This window comes from Desmodus rotundus, chromosome 7 (assembly GCF_022682495.2).
Source record: "Desmodus rotundus isolate HL8 chromosome 7, HLdesRot8A.1, whole genome shotgun sequence".
Taxonomy (NCBI): Eukaryota; Metazoa; Chordata; class Mammalia; order Chiroptera; family Phyllostomidae; genus Desmodus; species Desmodus rotundus.
In genome coordinates this window covers 116,087,772-116,111,417 of record NC_071393.1, presented here as the reverse complement: position 1 = coordinate 116,111,417, position 23,646 = coordinate 116,087,772, and the positions used below count along the sequence as shown (strand labels likewise).

The following is a 23,646-nucleotide window of genomic DNA, read 5'->3' as shown; positions in this document are numbered from 1 at the left end:
TGTGAGGCAGAGACGCAGAGGCAGCTGTAGGACCGGCTTTTAGGCACATATTTAAAAATGAGTGCTGGCTCCCTTGTGCCTTTGCTCTGGCCCTTCAGCCTGTGTTCTCCTGATCTCCCACGATGACTCAGTTCTGTGCCCTGGCCCTGGTGAAATCTGCTGCGTGACTGCTGACTCCTGAGCTAGCTCATGGCTCAAGGGAGCCCTCAGTGGCTGAACGACTCTTGCACAACAGGGGTGAAGTCCTGGGGCATCAGGAGGCAGAGCTACTCTGCTTTCCCAAAGGTATCAAGGTCTGAGATGAGGAGCCCAAGGCCAAGAGTGGAGAGGAGACCTTGAGCAAAGAGAGGTAATGAGATCTTAGGAAAATCTTGGGCCTTTTGTAGATTCAGACCCTCCTTAGAGGTCTTCCTCCCATGTAGAAACCCTTTCCACGAGGCCCATCTGGCCACTCTTTGAATACTTCCACTTTCAGAGGGCTCGTTACTCAGAAACGGGGTTGGCCCTGCTGTGGCACAGCCCCACGTGTTGCGTTTACTGTAAGTGCAAATCCGTGTGCTCACGTGTTTTTTCTTGTTTCTGGCCCAGGCTCTGGAACAAAACGGTAAACTCCACTGTGGCAGAGACAATGCCATTAACTGGCCGTCTTATGTGACATCTCAGTAACTTTGACTAGCGTTGGCCATGCTTTCCTTCCTTAAATCTAATTTCACCTTGGATTCTGGGCCACTTTCTCCTTCAACTTGGATATTCCTTTCTTATTTCCTTTGCTGGGTTATTCTCTTTTCCCTAGTCTCAAAGTACTCTCTGTTTTAACCTTTAACACTTAAAAAATGTTTTCGAGACATACTTTGTATATCACACAATTAACCATTTTCAAATGTACAATTCATTTATTTTTAAATAAGTCACCAAGTCACCATAAATGAGTCTTGGAACATTTTTATCACTCCCAATAAGATTTCCTGTGCCCATTTACTGCTAACTCTTTCCTCCCCTACTCCTACCCCTGTCCCTCAAGTTTACTTGCTATCTCTATAGCGTTGACCTTTTTATATGTCATGTAAAGAAATGTGTGCTGTTGTGACTGGCTTCTTTCACTGTGTATAATGTTGTTGAGATTTATTTATGTGGAGCATATATTGGTAGTTCACTCCTTTTTATTGCTCAATTGTATTTCATTGTTTGGATATATCAGATTTTATTGATCCATTCACCAGTGGATGGACATTTAGCCAGAAACTAACCTTTGATTTTTATGAATAATGCTACTAAGTCTACAGAATTTGTGTGCAAGTCTTCGGGTGGTTATACTAAACCCTGAACTCTTCTCTCTCCTGGGCAGCCTCTTCCAAGTCTAGACCACTAATACCCCCACCCACACCTTTTTCTCCTGGGCCCACAGGTTACATTTTCCAGCTTCCCTTTGTGTAAGGTATGGCCACAATACTGAGTTCTGGTCAATGGAATGTGAACGAGTGATGGTTGCCTCTTTCAGACATTGCCCTTAAGAAACATGTGCAATCCCCTCATTATCCATCTACTGGCTAAATGAGACGGCGGAAGAATCTCTATATTGGCTCCACGATGGAAGGATCCTGGGGCCTGCGTAACCATGTGGATCAGAGCCCTGCTCGATGAGTACAAACATGAAGTTACCGTGTGGGAGTTGTTCCTACTGTTAACCTGTTAAGACTAGTGAATCCATAGAACAACTGAACCCCCCTCTGACTCGATAACCCTGCAAACAGCTGCAGATTGCCAGACTCTCCTCCACAAGATTGCCCTCCTCCAGTATCTTGGTTGCTCCTCTGGGCTGTATTTATCTCCACTTGGGTCACCTTCTTGTAGACACGGTTCCATGTTGTAATACACCATTTAAAACATGGTAGCACAATCAAACACAAAACTGTCATTGTGTCTTAACAGCTTGGAGTACCCTGTTATCCGCTCTGTTCTGAGTCCTGCCTGGATTTTATGCAGATGGTACTAGGCCTTTTGGAGGTTTACATTGTTAGTTTATTTCAAACCAGTGGGAAACTGGGATCTCCTTTTTCAACAGTCTCTTCACCTCCCCCACAACCCACATAAGGTCATTTCACATGAACTGTTGTCAAAGCAAGCATCCCTCATCCTTTAATTATTGCTTTTTTTGGACCACGATGCAAGACTTTTTCACTTATCTTTATTAAATCTCAACTATATAGATCAGTTTAGATCTTGCTTTTATCATCCAGTGTCATCATTATTCCTCCAGTTCCATGTCATGTGAAATGTGATAAAAATGCTCTGACTTCATCCAAATTGTGAGAGGTCTTGTGTGAGTCCCAGCCCTGGCTCACGCGCTACTACAGATCTCAGTGACCTCCATCTGTTCTTCAGGGTGGAGAGCGGCTGTTTAAGCATCTACACATATCTAACTGCATCACGGTGGGCTCCAATTTCCCCAGCCTGTCCACATTGAATATTATCTGAATTTCATCTATCACTCAAAAATCTGGTAAAATTTCTCCGATGAGAAACTCCACTGAAAAAAGGAAGTGGGGTAGAGCTTAGGGTGGTTTAATTTTTGCAAACTTGGCTCTGGAAACTATTGCTGTGCCTCCTCCTCACCATCCTTTCCACCTTTGCTGGGCTGAGACTTGCCCTGCCTTCCAGAACCCCCTCAAATAGCATCTTCCCCAGGATATTCCCCGATCGATTGTCCCATATTCCCATCCTGGAGTGCTCTGTCCTTGTATCCACATTGTACCCTGAGCTTACCTCAGTCCCAGCACTTTCTAAGGTGTTGCTGCCTTTTCTACTGCACTGGAAGTTCTTTAAGGAGAGGGACTCATCCTTCTTCCTGGTGACACTGATGCCTGACAAAGACGTGCTGGATAAATGATGGCTGAACACACTAGGCACTGGCCAGCTATCTGACATCAAACACTATCTATGGGCCAAGCCATAGGTAAGTGGATATCATGATACTTCGGCATGATGTAACTGGGGGATTGGAGAGGAACCAGAGGCCAAGTGTGAGTGAGACAGGGACAGAAGCCTGACTGGGGGACTGAGTCTCCAGGGGAACCTGTCTGGAGCAAGTGGGGAAGTCAGACAGTGGAGATACCTGGGAAGGGGCTGGGAAGGGACAGTCAAGTTGGTGGGTCTTAGCAGCGGCATCCAGAAACCAGGCTGACCCGCCACACTGGCAGCTCCATGGCTCTGTAAAAGAAGAGCCACGTGGGGAGGAATAGACCGGTAGCAGGGCTGCGGGATTGCTTTTAAGCAAGACAAGCTCACTGGCTTTGCATCAATTGGTGTTTACTTGGAGCGGTTTGGGTGGGTTGACGGCACTTCTTCTCCACACAAATATCTCCCCTTGCTATTGACCGGAGGACACCAGTTTCGGAACTCCAGATAAATAATCTGTCCCCTCCAAGGCCAGCTGGTAGCTTGGGTGTGGGGAACATGTCCATCTATCTGAGAAGAGGAGCTGAATAGAACTCAGCCCCCTCCTATAAATTGACCCCAACCTATACTTCCAGCCCTATCCCCTTACATAACCCCTGTCCCTATCTGAACTTCAGCTATATATGCTACTTGTTTCCCCCCCCAGTAGCCCCAAATTTGTCTTACACTGATGCCTTTGCATACACGGTGCCTCTCCTTGGCATGTCCCCCTCCCCTACACAGCGAACTCTCCCTTAACCATCAATGCTGAAGTGAAAGTCAGGACTTGCTGAGAGATGCTCCCTAGCCCGATCCCACCCTGCATTGCTGGCAGGTTTTCAGTGAGCCCGAAAGTTCTTCAGTAAGCCCCCCATTGAAGCTCTTACCGTCACACAGGCAGTGAGGCTATCCTATCCATTCCCACGCCTGGCTCAGCGCCTGGAGTGTATTAGGTGCTCAGAAAATGTTTGTGGAATGGAGGGCATCGTTTCCCAGCCAAAGAGGCTGAGCATTAGAAGGTAGGCAGGTGCTCAGAGGCAGCCCAGGCAGCAGAAGGAGTTCCAGGCCCCAACAAAGCAGCGCACCCGAGAGTATCGATACACATCATGACCCGAGGCTGTGGGCGGCAGGTTGCATCCGCTAGACACGGGTGGAGAGTGTGTGTGTCTGTGTGTGTGTTTGTGACTGTGTGCGTCTGTGAGAGAGACAAATAGGCAGACAGACAGACACTAGCACTTCATGGAACAATGGCTCAACCAGAAACGGGGACTGTTTCCTCTCTATCATCATGGACACCTCTGTGTTTCTTCTTGCCAACTGGAAGAGGGGAGGTGCTGACAGCTTATCTCTCCTACACCCTCCCTGGCTCCCACCCATCCCGCTCCACCTGCGGCTTTGGCACTCGCACCTGCCCTGTCAGAGACGTTCCCAGGCTCCGAGGCCCCACCGCTGACAGCACAGCCACTCGTGGCTTCCCTGGCCAAGACGGTCAAATAGCTCCCAGCTTCTTGGGAAGAGTTGAAAGAGAAGGAGCTGAGAGGTCTGGGAGACAGGAGACCCTGGTTCAAGGGCTGGTGTTGCCAGTAACCAGTCATGTGACCTTGGACAAGCCCACCCCTTGTCTGTCTGCTCCTCAGATCAGAATCTAGTGTTGACAGCAAATTTGAGTTTATCTAGTAAGATCCTCTCTTTCTATAGATGAGGAAACTGAGGGCCTGGGAGGGGAAGGGGCACAATCGAGGAGGGAGACCCTGGGGGCACGTGTGGGCTACAGCCAGGGTCTGTGCTCCCTGCGGTGGTCTGACATTGCTCTAAAAGCTGCCTGAACACATATGCTAGCTGTTTACAAGCCTGTTTTCCCTTCACTTCTGTCTCTGGGCAGAGACGGGGAGGAGTGGAGTGGAGATGAGAAGGTGCTGGGAGCAGTACCATCTTCAGGCAAGGACCTGAGGGGGAGTGAGGAGAGTGTGGGGAGGGGGCGGGGCTTCATGACCCAGAAGGGGAGGAGGCAGCGTAGGGGAAGGAGAAGAGACGCCTTTCCTTCCTCCCTTGGCCTCCAGCCTCCTCCTGCCTGGGGTCTGGTCTGGTGAGGCAGAGCACAGAGCATGCCTCTGCTGTCTGTGTGAGTTCCTGAGGAGTGAGATCTTTAATTTTTGTCTGCTGAGCCCGATGGGCCAGGGGCCAGCCTGTGTTACAACCTCCTGGAGGCCCTGGGCCAAAGCGCTCAGACCAGAGTGGACGGAAACAAGGCATGAGTCATGACAGACCGGCTGGGACCGGGCTGCCCCTACCCCTCCAGCCTGGTGTCTGCGCTCTGTGGCAGGGGTTTCAGGGCCGGGGCCTGTCCTTAAGGGCTTGGGGTCCTGGAGAATAGCGGGAGCCACCAGGACAAACATCATTGAGGGTCAGCATTCTGAACAGACAACCCAGGGGAAAATGGAGGTCAGGAGATGATGGCAGAGGTGTCAACCCTTTCGTGGCCTTGATAATGAAGAGTAAGCAGGAGGTGGCTTGCCAGACTCTCTGGAGGAGCTTAATTTAGGAAAGACACTATAGCAGCCCCTGCACCTGTCCCCACAACCTCTATCCCTTGGGCTGTGAGGGACATCACTGTGTCCCAGCCAGAAGCCAAGGTGGGGACAGGCTGGGAGTCCCCAATGACAGCCAAAGGAAGTTGCTTCCTGTTCACCTCGTTCTTAAATTCCTGCACAGCCATTCCAGAACCCAGGGTCTGTCTGCACAGTTCTCCAGCCCACAGGACTTTCTCCCCGGAGATTCTGAAAGGATAATAGAATGTGCGATCCCTTCCCATCCATCAAGAGCTGCCCCCCCCCCCCATACATCCACCCTGCTCCAGCAGAGCACTTGAAGCCCCGTGGTCTTACTGGGGGAAGGAAAAGAAGGAGGCCTTCCAGACGGCTCACTCTGTTTTCCTGCTCAGATCTTTAAGACTCCACTTGGGGAGAAGTTATGCTTTGGCCCCCAGGAGTTCTAGAAGATCCCACTTCAGCCAGAGGCAGAAGGAGTTTATACAGGTAAGTACAGAATGTTGTCTGAGCTTTACCTAAATGCACATGACTTGCATCTCCACCCGCCCTTGTGTCAGGGGCTGGAAATGAAGGGAAACAAGTGAAATCAGTTATCTGAGGAGCTGCCCGTTTCACATTATTGTGGAGTAAGTGCAGTGTGCTGGGGTGAAAACAGCACAGACTTTGGAGCCGGGCAGGCTCTTTAGCTGAATCCTGGCTCAACTCCTGGCTATCTAACCTGGAGCAAGAGACTTCACTCTTCTGGGTTTGTGAAATGGAATTACAATGGCTACCACACAGGGCCACATAGATGCTCTGTTTCTGTCACTTCTCTTGCCCAAATCTGAGAAAAGCAGAGGGTTGAGAGGAGCCTTACTCAGCCATAGAAAATCATTTGATGTAGGGCAAACTTGCTTTCTTTCCTTCTCCTTGGCGAGTGGGAATCAGATTCACTGAGACTCACCATGATGGCCTTTGTCTGCCCTTGACAGCTAGTGGTCCGCCCACTAGAAATAGGTGCAAGGAGGGCGGGAGGTGCTTGGAGGGGCTAACTCGTGACAGCAATTCTATGTGGCTATCAGCTCCCTTGACCACACCATGAACAGCTGTGAATGCTTCTCTCTCACAGAAAGGCAGCTGGAGCTGCATTTCCAGAGAAATGCTCCCCTAGAAGCTGGCGTGGGGTTAGTGTCTGGAACCAGACAAACCAGGAGGGAATCCTAGTGCAGCCCCTTGCTAGCTTTGCCATTGTGGGCGAGTTGTTTTACCTCTCTGAGCCTTCATTTCCTCGTCTGCTACATGATGAAATAATAATACTTCCTTCATAAGACTATTATGAGGATTCATTGAGAAAATGTCTCCAAAACAGTAAGCACAGTGCCTGGTACATTTTAAGCACTCAAGAAATATCCCCTGGCTGTCTAAGACAGCTTTATTATTTGTTTTATTATCAAGTCACACAAAAATAACTTTTTAAAGCTCCTACTGAGAGTTCATCAAGAAAGGGAAATATGTAATAAAAATAGTTTTTAAAAAAAGTCTAAAGATACACTTACATGGGCCAAGAGAAAATAAAGTTCTCTGAGTGGCATATTTTCAAGTAACTAATTAAAAGTCTGTTTGGACTAGAATCCCAGATGTTCAAATCAGGCTTTCTAAACTGTATTCTGAAAACATTAGATCTATAAGAACCACCTGTCCTCTTTTCTTGAAAGAAAGAGAGAGAGAGAGAGAGAGGGAGGGAGGGAGGTTGTAAGAAAGGAAAGGAAGGAGGAAGGGAGGGAGGGAGGAAGAAAGAGGAAACAAGCAAAGAGAGAAACATCTTCGGGCAAATGGAGTGGCGGTAACTGATCCCCTCCTGTGCAGAGCAGACGAGGCTCCTTATCTACTTTGCCCTGAAGGTGGGGATGGCAAGAAGAGCATCGTTATCTCTATCTTCAGATGAGAAAGTAGAAGCCAAGCACTGAGCTCTGTTTGCAGAACACAGCAACATTCGTGCTCATGGGCGGAGACAGCACAGGCGGTCCAGGGCAGGGTGGCTGGGAGTTCTGGGGGGGTGCCAGGCTACGGTGTCTGAGGTGGAGTGGTCTTGGCAGCTTCTGTAGGTTTTGAAGACCTCGTGCAGGAGGGAGCTGGGGCCTCTTCATACAGCCTGTGCCTTCCAAACTGGAGGCCAAGGCTGCACAGTGCAGGGGCCCCAGCTGCCCAGTTTCTGGACAAAGATATCCCAGCCCCTGAGCCTCTCCCATCTGGAAAGCTGGGGCCCAATCAACCTTCCTTTAGCTGCTCTGCCCACTGATTAACCAGGAAATGTGTTGTTTGTTCTGAGCAGGGGAACAAGCTCTCCTAGGGAGAGGAATTCAGGGCTGGAGGTCCAGTCACTTCCAAGGGAGAAAAAATCCCTGGAATTCTGTCGGGAGTCTGGGTCTCAGCAAAGGGAGCAGAAATGTGGTCCTTGCTTTTCGTCCTTATTTACCAAATTAGTTCAGGTTCTGGTAGCTTTCTGGCTGCCAGCATTATTCCAGCAAGACATTGGAAAGCAATTAGGTTGCCCGGGTGTCCAGCAGACTACCATCCCCACTCACAGCGTACATGTCCTGGCAGACCTTCCCCCCTGGAATCTTCTTACCAACCCCTTGGGACTTTCTCTGCAGGCCTTTCCAGTGGTGATTTCTCTCCCCAGCCCCAAGAGATGGGTGAGTAGGCTTAGTGGCATTCTGTGCCTCATTAGGTAGGAAGCCAGGGTCAGAGGTAAGGAAGTGACACAAGGTGAGTCAGGGGCCATGCTGGCGACAGCCCCTCTCCTTTTACTGGACAGGGGAGGTAGAGGGAGACAGAGAGTTCTTATAACTCCATGTCTCTAGGGAAGGGAAGAAGGGAAGGGAAGGGAAGGGAAGGGAAGGGAAGGGAAGGGAAGGGAAGGGAAGGGAAGGGAAGAGGGCATTGGGGAGTGTGCAGTCAAGGTTGTTAGGTGGTGACAGCAGCAGAGCTGGTTGGGAAAGATACTACTTCAGTGTGAGGAGAGCTACAGAGTCACAAGCCCACAGATAAGGCAAGAAGGTGCAGTCTTCAAAGCTTGGGCTCAGGTGGGAACTGACCGGAGTTTGAATCCTGCATCTGCTGCTTGTGACCTGTGCAAACCAGTAGCTATTCCCAGCCTCAGTTTCCTCCTTTGTATGGGTAGAAATCATGATGTTGCCCTTGTCTGGCTCGATGGGTCAGTTTATGTAGCATGCTTCATGTAGTGCTTGAACCATAGTAGACTCTATACATTTTGGCAGCTTAAAAAAAAAAGAGGAAAGAACCTCAAGGGTTTATGGGATTGGAGATTCCAAAGTGCTGCATCAACAGATCCCAACACTTACAGGAAGAGGGAGGGATGGGCAGTAAGTGGGAGACAGGACAGAGGGTGGTGCTCGGATGGGGTGAGCAGGAGATGCCAGGCTTTAGAGTAGACTAGTCGGGTTGTGGGATCCCCGGAGAGCAGGGTGGGAATTTCCAAGGACCATTTGTACTCACCGAGGAGTGGGAGGGGCGCCTAGCAGGGAGGGAAGAGTGTCTGCCTGAAGGTTTTGGCTGGGGCCAAGCAGTGAGAGGCTGAATGGGCGGCAGACTTCCAGAAGTGCAGACGGAGGAGACGGAGCAGTAATAATGACTTGGACACACAGGAGGAAAAAATAACTCAGGGACGAAGATGACGCCAAGGTTTCTGGCCTTGGGAGTCTCGTGGGGATCTGTGAGGTGAGCGCTGAGGGATGGAGAGGAGAGCTCCTGAAGGAACTGGCAGGTAGTGGGGAGAGGAAGAGAGTTGGGAACTAAAGAATTGGGTGGGTAGCGGGGAAGGAGAGGCAGTGTGGGGCTCAGGCTTTCCCAGAGCAGTGAAGGAGCAAAGTCTCCGGGAGAGAGCTAAGCTTTCTGGGAATCAAGATGGCATTCATCCCAAAACCCAAGGCAGAGAATTCAAGGAGATCCTTAGGGCCATCCCTTGAGGCAGGAAGCACATGAACTTGGGTCAGAAACTACCGCCAGGAACCCAGTTTTTCTCTCTTAAAATGGGTCTACTGATACCAGCCCTCCCTACTTCACGGGGTTATTCTGTCTTTCATTCAGCTAGCCATCCATTGAATCCATATTCAATGGCTGTCTATGAGAGTTGAGCACTGTTCTAGGTTCTAGGGAAACAGTGGGGAGCCAGGAAGACAAGATATCAATTCCTTCAGAGCTATCATTGTGGCTTGGGAAGTCAGGCAATACGACTTTTTTTCTGTCGTTGAACAGGACTTCTCCTGTGGTCTTGGATTTCTGCTAAAGCCACAAGGGGAGAACAAGAAGGACTACAGGTTCTCACATTCCAAAGAGAAGTTCTACACACTTTACTACCAACAGAACAGGTTCTACAACTCTGAAGCCACATCCCGAAATACCAGTGTAGAAATGAAAGGGACCGAAGGAAGTGCTGAGGGAGAGGACTGCTGCATTAGCAGGGGGGGCTGAGATGTCCCCTGAGGGTGCCCCCCCGGTGCAAACCAAGTGAAGGGAGTTCCCAGAGCACCAACCACAGAGATTGGGGGCTTTCAAGGAGAGAAAACTAGTATGACTCCCCATAACTCTCCCTCCCCCCGATGTTGGCTGAGTCGTTGGAAGCTGCCAGCACCCGGAGGTACTAAAGGACATCAAGAAAGCTCTTGGGAGAACCCAACACATGTCTTTAGGAATTGGGGGTGTACATGAATGAAGAGACTTGTGGCACTTCCTGTTTGGAGAATTCTGACTGGGGAGCCTGGCTGGAGTGGCTTTTTATAGCGGGGTGAGGAACAGCCAACTCACCATTGGTTTGTGGGCATGGCTGGCAAGGTCCATGAGGGGCAGAGGGTAGGAGGGTCTGCAAGAGGCTGGCCGGAGTGTTTTGCTACAGCAGCGCAGGGTGGAGGTCTTGCAGGGAGCCTCCCCCAAACCCACAATTGTGCCTGTGTGTGGCACCTGTCACATAAGACTTTGTCACTTTTCCTCTAATACTTCTTCCCTGACTCTGACACAGAGAAGCCATCGCAGAGAAAGGACGGTCAGGAAAACAGACTGCAGTCCACTCTCTCCTTTACAGGACCTTGAGCCAAGGGACGGTCCCGTGAGGGCAGGGAGGAGTGTTGAATTAGCTTCGCGATTGATTAAACTGGATAAGGGTTTGATTTGGACAGGACCAGACTTTTTAGTGCCTGAAAATTGGTCTTAATCACAGAAATGAAACTATACTGATAGGGAAGGGCAAGCCAAAGACACTGAGTTTAAGGGCGGGGAAAGAAATCCACCATGACTTGGGGGGAAGACAGTGAGGGGAGAAACATATAGCCGTTTCCTGATTATCTTTAAAACCCCATGTTTTCAGGCTCAGCCCATCCAATAAAACAGTTATACAAGCCAACGAATACATAAGATTATTTCAACCAGTCATTAGAGCCATGGAAATAAACACGCTGATGTGTTAGAAAGTGATGACTTGGGAGTGGGAGGGCTACTCTAGATTGGAGGGTGGGGTGGGGGGAAGGGTCAGGATGGCCATTCCAGGAGGTGATGTTTGAGTTGAGAGAAGCTATGAGGAGTTAGTCCTGTAAACATCTTGGAGATGAGCGTCCCAGGGACAGGGACATAGGCATGAACTCGGCTTCTTCAGGAGCAGAGAGGAGGCCAGTGCAGGTGCAATGCGGTGGTGAGCGCCCCTTCGCGAGGGGAGACGATCGCATAGCCAGTCAGGCAGGCCTTTGTAGGCCAAGGTCAGGAGTTGAGATTGTGTTCTCTTGTGTAGTGTGGGATCTTCCAGGTCTACCCTCTGTGAAAGAGAGGATCTGCCACCAGGTTGGACCCTGACGCAACAGAAAGGGTTCAAGAACAGGGAGCGAAGGCGGTCGACGGCGGCAAGCTGAAGGGTGGCCAGCGACGCGGCCGACTCCACTAGAGGGCGTGCGGCCCCGTTCCACGCGACCCTCGAGCGCTCCCGCCGCAAAGCTACCTTCCAGAGCTCCCCGGCGCTGTCCCAGGGCTAGCCTGCACCCGGGCGGACGCCCCCAGTGGCCAGGGCTAGAAGTGAAGGGGCAGGGAGTCGGTCCCCACGGTTGGTCCCGCTTCTCGGTACCTCGCCCCGCCTCCTTCAGACCTTCAAGGGTGCAGCCATGGTCATCCAATCCAGAGTTTGTCCCCGAGGTCAGGGGCGGGAGATAAATTCGGGACAGGTCAGCAGTTCGAGCTTGCCCTGGACAGGAGAGAGGTGGCTCCGGTGCTGTGCCGCTGTTCCAGCAGGCGGCATCTCCTGTGTCAGCCCACGGGTCAGCCCTGCGCCACCCCCAGCTACTCACGGGTTAACCCCCCACGCCGCCCGCTCGCTTCCCGGTGCCAAAGTGGGTGTTGCTGGAATTCCTCTCTCCCTCTCCCATAATGAGGGGGCTGAGCTGTCCCTCCGAGGAGGGGGCATGGTGTGGATAAAAGAGACGAAAAACCAGAGAGAGGTTTCCAAAAATAAAAACCCTCCAGCACCCCTTCGGAAGGCCACAGCGACGCGGAGAAGGTGCGAAGGTACAGCCGCGGTGCGCGCCCAGCTGGAGACCAAGCGCGGACGCCTGGCGCAGGGCGCGAAGCCCCGGGCCCCTCCGCTGCCCAGCCCTCGCTGCTGGAAGAGCCTGGCCCGCAGCCGGACTCGGGCCCCCAGGCCCAGAGAAGCCGGCCGCCAGGAGGAGACCGGAGCGCAGCCCGCGGGCGGTCAGGGTCCCCGCCTGCCCGGACTGTTCCCCACACGCACCGCTCCCCAGCGGCCCCGCGCCATGAGGCCGCCGACCGCCGCCCCCTGCCCCGGGCGCACCCTGTGGAGCCCCTGGAGGAGCTTTCTGCCGCTCGCTCTGGCTCTCGTCCTGGGCGTGGGTCATGCTCAGAGGTACCCAGTGGGGAGATACGAGCCAGCTGACAGGGACTCGAGTCGGCTGTGGCGCCCTGGGGGCAGCCACCCCGCGGCGGCTACAGCCAAGGTGTACAGTCTGTTCCGGGAGCAGGACGCGCCTGTCCCGGGCTCGCCACCCGCAAAGGTGGCCCAACCCGGCTGGGGGAGCGCCAGGAGGTCCACTGAGACGGAGGCCCGGAGGCCGCCCCGAGCTCAGCAGCCGCGGCGAGTCCGGCCACCTGCGCAGACCTGGAGGAGCAGTCCCTTGGGCCAGCAGCAGTTCGCACCCCGGGCACGGGCCGCCCCGGCTCTCCTGAGCTTCGGGACCCAGCAGCGGCCTGGGGCGGCGTCCCCAACCCCGCCGCGAAGACGGCTCACGGGGTGAGCTTTGGAGAGAAAAGCATGGGGGCTCGGGGTGGGGGGTGGGGAAAGAGAGCTGGGGCTGTGCGCTCCTCCCTGGAGGTATGTGCAGGCGAAAAGAGAGGGTGCTGGGCTCTGCCTTTCGCCTTCTGGAGTCAGTACTGCGGGGACACAGCACGGAGCCGGGGCTTGGAGGTCTGACCCACTTTCGCAAAGTTGAGGGAAGAGAGAAACACCATCTTCACCCTTTCGTACAGCTCCCTGAGACCCGACGTTAAATCCTTTCCTAATACGCCTCTGCATTCGCCCGCCCTCAGCCTAACCTGTGCTGCCGGGTCTAGAGGGAGCGGGAGCGGGCAGCGGGGTTGCTGTTCCAGGCTCTTCAGACCCTTTGGAGGCTCAGGGGGCACAGAGCGTGGGCAGGTGGAGGCTGTCGGGGGCTCCAGAGTGCGAAAGCAGGTGCGTCTCTGGGAAGGAGGCTGGCAGCGATTCCTGCGCTTGGGGACACATGTTTGGGTTGGGCGCAGGTTGGCCTGGGTACAGGGATGGGGGAACGTGGGAATAGGCGTTGACTCAGGGGCACTTTGCCTGCGCCCGGTGTGGCTGCGGCACAGTGGTTATGTGGGGTAGTCTGTGTGTCCGCCTGTGCAGCTAAGTGTCAGCGCGACTCAGCCCCTTTGCAAGGCTAAGGCTCTTCCCAACCGTGCGACTTACTTTTCCCCTCTTCCCAAGCACCACCCACTGCCGCCGGGGGGCGCCCTCGCAGCACGGGGAGGCTCCTCAGTCGAGGATCAGCCGGGCTGCCAAGCGCTCCGCCTTGCCTGGTATGTCAGGTGTCTCCAGAATGGAGGGCAGGGGAGCGCTGGGCAATGCAGGGGTGGGTGTGGGCACCACCGGGAGCCTAGGAAGAAACCTGGCAGCCCTCTTGGCCTGGGCCCAATTTACCAGCCAGGTTTAGTTCTGGTGCACAGCAGGAAGGGCACCTGCACCCCAGTTCTGTTCCCGAGGACGTCCTTGGGGCCTTTGCACTGCCTGTTTTCCTTGGCTGCAGCCCCTTCTCCCGCACTTCAGCGGGACTCCTTCGCTTCCTTCAGATCTCTGCTCAGAGAGGCCTCTCCGACTGCGGCCCCACCCTCTCTCTCCCTTCACCCTGCTTTATGTTTCTTCATAGCACTTCCTCCCACGTGACAGATTATATTTCTCTTTCTGTGTTTATGGTTGTGTCTCCCAGCCCACGGTAATGTAGGCTCTGTGAAAACAGAGGCTCTGTCTGCTCACTGCTGGGTTGCCAGTGCCTCGAGGAGAGCTGCACATGTGTGAGGTGCCGTTCAGTACCTGCTGAAAGGTGCCTGCTGAATGAGTGCATGAACTCCCTGCCGCCCACGGAACGCCCAGCTGAGAGCAGGCAGAGAGTAGACAGATGCCCCGCCAAGTGGTTTATACACGGAATCAGCCCACAATTGTTCGTGGAGCACCTGCCGTGTTTTGGTTTTTTCCCCTCCTGACTTTTGTGAGTGAACACATGCTTCCCAAGAGCAAGTGTGGGGGGCGTGGGATAGGGGTGGGTCCCAGAGACAAAGGCACTGTTCTTGCCAGAAGAGCAACTCAATTACTTGTAAGTGAGTTGGAGAAGTGAGCAGATATGTACCAGTGAATGTGCTGTCTGGTACCATAAGCTTCGTGTTAGGAGTAAAGGAGTGGGATAGTTGTGGCTGAGGAGCTCAGAGGACAAGGAGGGTCTGTGAGCGGGAGTCCCTGATGCCCAATGGGCCGCATGGGAGAAAGCAGACTGGACGTAGCAGGAATGAGGCCTAGAGGCATTGCGCCGCCTGAGGACAAGGGCCTCTCACTGTTGGCGATGGCCTAGGGGCCGGACAGCGCCTCTGTGTGTAGTGGAGCCATGGGGTGAGACTGGAAGCATGGGTTGGGCCAGATCAGGGAGGAGCTTTTACTGTTGGCATTTAAGTAGGGGAGAGGGAAGGTGGGGTAGCAGAGGGCAGGGGTGGGAGCATGCACTGTTAGAAACCATGAAATGAGGTAGCGATGAGCAAAGCAGATTGTCACCACAGTAAGGCTGACAGATGTGCAAGAACATGGGCTGGGTGCCACCTACAGACACCTGCTGTATGCAGGTGCATACATCCTATCACATGCTGGGTTTGGCTCCTTCTCCAGGTTATTTTCTGCAGCTTTGATAAAGAGTGAATTCCTCTCGCACGTCAGCCAGCCACTCCAAGTTAGCTGGGGAGGGGCTGAGTGGCAATCTTGTTAATGGGCTTTCTCTACCCAGGTGCTTTCTGGCTAATGGCTCCTGGCCAGGCTGGCCTCTCTGACAGTTGCCTTGTAGGTTCCTTAGGGCCAAGGACAAAGTGCCACCTGCTGGTAAAGCTTGGAATGACATCACTACTACTGGAGATGGTTCATTCATTCATTCATTCATTCACTCAACACATATTTGAAAGGCCTCCTGTAAGTCAGGCACTGTGATGGGTGATGGGGATGCAGCAGTGGCAAACACAGCCTTTGTCCTCCTGGGACTTGCACTGTAGTGGGGACTTATTGCACACAACACTCCAGAGCCCAGAGCCCTGCGCTGATGACACTGCCAGTCCACAGGGGACTTCGGAAGCCATTGCTTCCCGATGTTCAGGGCTTCCTGAACTAGCCTCAAGGCACATCACCCTCATCCTGTTTTCCCTTTCATCTCTTGCTCTATGATTTTTGTTTAAATTTACGTACTGTTAAAATAGCAGGATTTTGCATTTTATTTATTTTAAAATATTTTATATAATGAAGTTTTGTACCAACACACAAAAAGGTCCTGGATGTAACATAACTCATAATCCAGCTTTAGCAAACCTTGATATTTTGGCATATTTTGTGTCTGACATTTTGCTGTTGAAATTTCCTCTATAAATTTGCCTCCATCTCTGCCTTCCTTTCTCCTCCACCTCTCCCTAGATTTACTTATGATTCCAACATATGTTTTTATACTATTACTACAGATGCACTCATCCATAAAATAACAATTTGTTTTGCATATTTCTCTTCCACAAGTAGCTTCCCCCCTCCTCATTAGATTTTTGAAATTTAACCACGTTAATGTAATTAGCCCAAGTTTCTTCATTTGAACTGTTGTATATTATTCCACTGTCTGAATATACCACAGTTTATTTATCCATCCTTCTGGTTTTGGACATTTAGATGAGTTACTTTTTTTTTTTTTTTGCTATTACAAACAGTGCTTGATTCATTTTTCTATATAAATTCATTTTCTAGGAAACTTTGTATCACTATCATAAGTCGAAAATAGTACCACTTGTCATGAAGAGAAGATAACTGTAGAAAAATTGAAATAAAAACAAAATGTTCTCAAATTCTAGTCAGACACCATTATCTTAAGAAGCTCAGCTCTGTGGTATGTTCTCCCTACTGTAAAGGGGGACTGACCAGTGTCGGGGGAAGGAACCGGCTTGCAGACTCAACATCGGACAGACTTTTTGCACTGACCAAATCAGGCTAAAAGATTAGGATCAGTGAAATGGTATACCTTTCTCCCCATGTGGCTCAGGATTGGTGAGTGCTGTGATTGTGGAAACCTGAAACCCACTTCCCTGTCCTCAGTGTTGCTCATCCCCTTTTTGGGAAACACTAGATTAAGTGAAACAAAGATGTACGAAATGTATCACAGGTGTCAGGCCCTGTGTTAGACTCTGGAGGCACAGAAAGGACTAAGAAAGGGCCCTCAAGGTAGTTAAGTAGAGACCCATGCAACCAGCCTCCTGAGACTGATTAATACCAAAAGATCCCAGGAAATGGAGAATTCGGGTGGACGTTAGAGGAGGTAACATTTCATTTGGAAGTCTTGGAGGGCAAAAGATTTTAATCATCAAAGAAGAGAGGGAAGGCATGGTAGGCAGAGAGCAGCTTGAGCAAAGGCATCAAAAATGTGACCAAAGAGAGTGCAACTGGTGGATACCAAACTTGGTATCATTGGAGGACCACAGCCTTGGATGTGGATGGTCATGGAGACGAGGGAGGGCTGATGGGGATAATTAGACTACAGAGACGGTGAGGGCCTGGTTAACTTTGTAGAGGCCAACTGGCCTAAAAAGGACCCTCAGAGGTCCTCATTGGAACCTGAATCCCTCTGGAGTACCCTTGGGAGTGGAGTACCGCACTCCCAAGCTGCTCCCTGCTCTCCCCCCCCCCCCCGCCCACCTGACAGCCTTTGATTCTGGCCAGTCCTCACTGTGGTCCTAATGGCCCTGAGGGTTCCACCACGGGCAGTCAGCTGCAAAGCCATCCTGAGGTCATCCAAGGTGACAGCTGGCTCAGGGGGCCTCCTCGGGTGGGGCTCCATGCCATGACCACCCAGGCAGGCCCCTCGGTCCACGTGTCCCGGGCTTCCACAGGCCCTCACGCTTAGAAAATGCCCAGGGCATTGCAGTCTGTTTCCTTCCGAAGACGTCCCAGGCCTCTAAGAGTCTTGTCATCGCCGCAAGGGGTAGTGACTTACAAATGGGTGGGTACACATCCAGAAACCCTGGGTGTGAGAACCAACCCCTTCCCCAGAACCCGGGGCTTGGGCCCTGACGGGGAGGAGGCCATTGTGGAGGCTGGAAGCTGCCGAAGGCAGTGGTCCAGAGAGGCTTCGAGGTGGCAGGAATGGCACAGCCATTGGCTGGGGGGGGGACATTCTGGGAGCTCCCTGGGAGGTTGGGCCAAAGGGCCAGGAATGAAGTCTCAGCTTTTCAAGCTGCAGGAATTTATTTTGAATGCTTTGTACGGCTCCAAAACCACATAGGCTTTGGGGTCCACTCAAATGTCAAACAATCCCTAAGTGGGACCAGATGCTTGCCATGCCGGCCACAGAGGACACAGGGATGGCCCCCTGCTTTGTCCTTTGCCCTGACTCTCTGGCCCTGTACCTCTGCCACCCGAGCCAGTGAGTGCTCGGTAGACCAGTTCTGATGCTAATGATGGGACCCACGGAGCCGAAGCCAGGCCCCACCTGAGCCAAGCAGTCAGGCCCCCAGAGGTCTTCCCCAGGAAGAGCCCTTCTAGGGAAGTCACCCAGGGCCAGGCGTTTGGGTCTTTAGTTGAAGAGTCAGGTATGGTGACACCTGCTGGTGCTGCTGGAGGCCTCACCAGACTCCTGAAAGCAAAGTTTGGGTGAGTGGGGTGAGCGCCCCAGCAGTTAGTGCAGATCATTGCTTCCTGGGGGCACCTTCAGTGCCACCAAAGAGTAGCTGGGAGAAGGACTGGGTCCCATAACGCGGGTTCCATCAGCCCGCCCACGTTAAAACGGAGAGCTCCTCATGCTGAGGCAGCTTCCCCAAGTCCCCGGCCCTGCCTTCCTATCAGCTAGCCACCTCACAAGCTCCTCTTAAACAGAAATTCTAGAGCCCGGTGCTCAGTCTTACTGTGCATGAGCTGACCCGAGAGCTAAGGCTCCTCCCAGTGTGCGTTTGTTGACAGGTGATACACATGCATGTCCTTTAGACAGTTTTGTGTGTCTTCCAGCTCGCCTTGGATGGTCAGCGTTTGTCAGGCAAGGGCCGTGGTGCTCATTTTTTGGGGAGAGGCAATGGAGAGCTGGAGCATGACTTAGGGTGGGGCCCACTTGGCTTTGCACCTGGCTCTGGCTCTCATGGGTTGTTTAGCCTTGGCAAGGGACCAGACCTCTCTGAACTTGCTTTTTGATCATCGTCATGATCCCTTGTCATTCCTGTCCTAGCGGGCTCTGTGTTGGACAGATGGACAGAGTGAGGTCTCCCAACATCATGCAGGGAATGGCAGAGTCGGGACTGAATGTTAGATCTGCAGGTTCCCACAGTGCCAGGCAGCCTCCCTAGGTGAGCGGGACAGTGTGTGCAGCCTGACAGTGTTCTTGCGGTGGGGCAGGGCCCTTGGAGGGGCTCTGTGAGTGGTCCCTCTCTGAATGTCCTTATACCTGACCCCATGTTGGTGACTCCACAGGAGAAACGTCTGCGGGGGAAAGTGCTGCCCAGGATGGACCACGGCAAACGGCACCAGCCACTGTATCAAACGTGAGTGCCTCCATCCACCCTTCTCCTTCTCTCTCCTGGGAAGTGGGCTGGGCATGGGGACTCCAGATCTAGAGCAGAAGTGTCACCCACAATCTGCCTCCTGAGGGCGTGGCTCCTCTCTGGAGCAGGGGCAATGGGCCCTGGAAGGGAGGAGATTGTAGAATGCCTCCACCTGGAAACAGCTTCTCAAATAATAGCCCCACTTATGTTTGTAAAGCTTCCTGCCTTCTCTTCCCATTGCCCTACTGCATTGGCACCTCACCTTCTGTGCCTGCAGGGTCCCTTAGGCGCCCACATGCCCTGGTGGTCTGTAGAGCATGGCTGGCCCCAGAGCCTCTGCACTGCATGTTTCTGGGGCACCACCACTCACAGTGCGCGCTAAGGGAACCCACCCTCTGGTACTGGCCTCTGTCAGGCACCCTGCCAGGGTGGTCAGACGAGGCTCCGATCTGAGTCTGGAGCAGCCTTCCTTTGGATGGCTCTGAAGCCGGCAGACTGGCCCAGATGAGATGAAAGGGAGGATAGTCATCCTGGTTATGTGGAAACCAAGCAGGAGCCAGGGGCTGGGCGCCCAAGCTTCCACTGATGGTGTCAGGGGCAGTAAGGAGGACGAGAGCTGCTAACCACACAGTACTCAGTCTGTGCAAGGTGTACATACATTCCCATGGGGCAAGCAGTACCACTGTCCATGTGGCAGAAAAGGAAACTGAGGCACAGACAGGTCCCTTGCTCCATGGCAAGATCTGAACTCAGGTAACCTGACTCCAAGGTCCCTTTTCTTAATTACTACAACTTCCTGCACATATTGTACCTTACTTTCTGGGCATCACTCTCTACTCTGTGAACCGGGGGTGACAATGTACCATTGCCACCATTACTACCACCACTGCCACCATTACTATTATTGCCATTACTACCACCACTGCCACCATTACTACTATCGCCATTACTACCATCACTGCCACCATTACTACCATTACCATTACTACAGCCACTTCTACCACCACCATTACTGCTACTACCATTATTACTCCACTACCACTGTTGACACTGCTGCCACCACTACCACTGCCGCTGCCACTATACTACTAGCTAATAGCTGAGGATTTGCTGTGTTCCCAACACTGTGCTAAGCTCTTTACACACATTATCTTAGTTGAGCCTCTCAGTAATCCTATACCGTGAGTATTTCTTGATCCCGCTTACAGATGAGGAAACTGAGGCCCAGGTTAGTTGGGAAATGTGGTCAAGAGTATTCTACCCCAAGTGCTCGCACAGGGGCTGGATCCAGGCAGTGTGGCTCCAGGGCCCTGTACTTTTCTCTGTGGGGCTTTGTTCCCGCCCAATGCCACCCGAGGCTGGGGCCTTCTGGACTTTGGCATCCCTACAGGTAATAGCAGATCTGGGGGTTTCAGGAAGCCCGTTGGATCTTTCTCTCTCACATCAGGCTCTCATCGGCTCCCCAGGTCTGTATGGCAGCCCCAGGAGCTCAGTCAAACTGTCCTTGCTGGAGCTGCCACTGCCCTTAGGGCAAGGCCCTGACTCACCAGCACCCCTTCCTGCCCAAGGCCCTGGGCAGTGGGAGGGTTTCAAGGTGCACGGAGGCCCTCCTCGCTGGTTCTGATGCCTCCCGAGATGCGGACAAGATGGGGTCGAGATGAGGCTGCTCCCACTTCTGTGGGGAAGGAGATGCGGGCTCACTAAGCTCTTGGTTCTGTCTTGGCCTTGACCTGTCTTCCAGTCAGACAGTGATGCTCAGGCAGAATCTTGAGCCTTTCTAAGGATCTCCAGATACAGATATCAAAACCCCAAATTCAGAAACAAACAGCAAAGCAGATAGGCTGCCTGGAAATTCTTTCCTTTCCCAGGACTCTGGATTAGTGTGGGCTCCCCGGGGACAGATCCTCTGTGCCTGGAGGAAGAGTGGGGAGGGCACCTCATAATTTTAAAGATGAAGACAGTGAACCTCAGAGAAGTGGTGACTTGGTCAAGACCCACACCTCATTAGAGGAGAGTCTGGGACTCAAAACCAGTGACTCTCCTGGGCAGCGAAGCCAGGGATGTGGGCAGTCAGTTTTATGCTCAGCAGAAGAAGTTCTAGTATTTTCTTAAAGTGCCATAGGTGATTCCAGCCAGAGCCAAAGACACTGAGCAGAATTTGGGGTCCATCATAGGAAGATCTGCCTCAGGGGGTCCTACTCATATTGGAATATGCCCCTGAATCCCCTGGCTTTTTATGAAGTGCAGATTCTGATTGAGTACGTCTGGGGCAGGGCTGGGGAGTCTGCTCCTGACAAGTTCCCAGGGGACGCTGCGGCTGCTGGTCCGGGGACCGCCCTTTGCATAGCAGGGCCTCTGGAGACTCTGGAGGCCTTGGAAGGGATTTGGTATTGGAGGTGGGGAGGAGGGTTGGAAAGTTCTGGACAGTTCAGCAGAGAGTGTTGCTGAGGTTTGAACTGAAGCTGGAGCAGGGGGCAGGGGGGCAGGTGGCTTCTTACCAGCTGCCCAAGAGGTCTGGGCATGGGCCTTGCTCCAGCCCTCCAGCCCCAGAGGTTCTCAGCTTCCTAACTTGCACGTGATTTTCCAGCATTAGTCTCTGCCAAGCCGGAGTTTCGACACTGGAAACTCAAAGTTGGGTGAATCTGCAGATTGTCACCGCCAATGTGTGTGTACACCCTCGTGCCCCAGCAGGGGGCTGCTCCAGCAGGCTGCCAATACCCACCCCGCCCTGGGGGTCCTCAGCCCCTGTGACTTCCCTCCCAGGCCCTCTCACCCTGCTGCTCCCTGGTCATCCCCGACCCATGCACGCAGGCTGGCAGTTCTCCTGGAGGAACTGCCAGTGGGCGTCGGCCTGTCCCACTTGAAGTCAGCTTGCCCACTGAAGGTCTGTGTGCTAATTAGCTGGGCCCTGTGCTGTTTGCTTGTTGCTGTTTCTCTACTAATGAGCCTAACAAGAACCACGTGGGCAGCAAGGCGTTGGCCCTGAACCACTGGGTCCCGAGCTCTGTCGAATGTAGGGCTCTTGGCTCCATACCCTGTCAGCTGGTCTGCCGGCTCCCTCTCCTCGCCCCTCCCCACGGCTGCCCCTCTGCGGGGGGAATGCTCATGACTGTCCTAGCAGTTTCACACATGTGGGGTGACTCCTCCACCAGCAGAAGAGGAGGGCTGACAAGGATGGGTGTGTGACCTCCTCCCACTGCCAAGACTGAAGTCTAGTCCCAGAACAGTATGGAAGCTCAGTTTGTGCCCTGGTGTCTCCCAGTGATTTCTGGTTCCAACCTGTTGCCCACACACAGGGAATGATGGCCCAAGACCCCTGGGGCCACCACCTGTCATCCCTCTCACCTCCTCTCCCAGAATCCTAGGTTGCTGCAACAGAGCAGCCCGTCTCCCTGGCAGGCCCTTCCTTCTCCCCTGACCCGTCCCTGGACCTCGGGGAGCTGCTGTACCTGCAGGTGGCTGTTGCCAGAGCCGCAGCTCCTCCCTGCATCTTGGCGGGGCCTCGAGCTGGGCCCTCTCTCCTCCTCTCGTCTTGGTATCTGCCTGTCCTTCGGTGGCTTTGCCAGCTCTGCCATGCAATTTATGGGTTTATGCATTTGTGGAGGCTGCGGACTGTGGACTGGGGCCTGCCTGGCCCACTCAGCTGAGGGGTAGGACTGTAGACAAGTATGGGATAAGCAGGTCCTGTTTATAGTTAGGGCTTTTGGAAGACTCTCCAGTCTTCCCAGACTGGCTCGCCCTCATCACCACCCCAGCCCATACACACAATGGGAAAAGGATTTGAAGAATTCTTTACATTCTCAGTTTATCTCAGCCTAGCTGCACAGGGGCTGGGGCTGTTCTGGGGAGGGCAAGGGGAGTCCTTGCTGTGGAGGAGGGGGGATAGGCAGGTTACTCACCCTCAACCCCCCAGCAGAAAGGCTTAAGGTTAAGAGCATGTGCTTTGAATTCTGGTGCCAGATCAAGGGAGAGGTGGGGTTGAATCCCAGCTCTGTCCGCAGGCAAGTGATTGGCCTTCTTTTGCCAAAGAGCCTCATCCATATGGTGGGTTTAACAACTGATGAGTTGTTTTGGGGAGATTAGTAATAATAACACTCTGTAGCTCTTCCTGTGGGTCAGGACTCTGTATTATTAATTTTTAATCCTCACAACAACCCTGTGAACTGGGGTTGATTTGACCTCGATCCCGTTCACAGATCACAGAGCGTACCTGTTACAGGTCCCAGTGTCACAGCTGGAAATCAGCAGAGCCTCAAAGTTTAGCTGTTGTCTTAATCTAGTCCAGGGGACCGTGCTGCCTGCCCGGGCTTGAATGCCAACCCACCCACTGAGCTGTGTGACTACGGGCAAGGTTCTTAAGCTCTCCGTGCCTCAGTTTCTCTCCTGTAAAACATGGCTATTAGTTTCTGCCTCACATAGTCATGAAGAATGAATGAGATGACTCACGTTAATGTTCATGTCAAGATCTGGCATGTTCTATGTGCTCTACCCATGTTTGGCCTTGATGTGGAGAACAGGACCGGTGTCCCCTGACCCCCGCATGCCGCTAGATAGCAAGTGTTCACTGGACACAAAGTAAAGGCTCGATAAGTGTGTACTGAGTAATGCAGGGCCTCGCCCAGGTCTGTGCTGAGATGAGCCCTTCTGCAGCCCCAGGCCTATCAGCTCTTCCAGAGAATTCCCCACAGTGCTCAGGAGACCCTCAGGAGATCCCACAGTGCCCTGGGAATTTGCTCCTGCCTTCTCAGTCCAGAGCCTCTGCATGGCTTTCATTCCAGTCTGCCTATCAGTGCTACGGGGGCTCTGACCCTCGTGATCTCGGCTTCCTCGAGGGGACTTCCCTAGCCCA

General features: G+C 53.0%; 1 protein-coding gene across 3 annotated transcripts in view; it reads left to right on the top strand.

Annotated features, from left to right (window-relative positions):
- Positions 1–11,509: 11,509 nt before the first annotated feature.
- The window catches only part of LTBP2 (latent transforming growth factor beta binding protein 2), an 89,212-nt gene continuing 77,075 nt past the window's right edge, over positions 11,510–23,646 (top strand). Inside the window, exons 1-2 of one of the 3 annotated variants that reach the window (XM_053927752.1) lie at positions 11,510–12,765; positions 18,727–18,797. In XM_053927752.1, the coding sequence (XP_053783727.1) occupies positions 11,627–12,765; positions 18,727–18,797 (1,210 nt within the window). In that variant the 5' untranslated portion in view covers positions 11,510–11,626. The remainder of the gene's footprint in view (positions 12,766–18,726; positions 18,798–23,646) is intronic. The other 2 variants (XM_053927751.2, XM_024568352.4) reach the window with 2 other exon arrangements.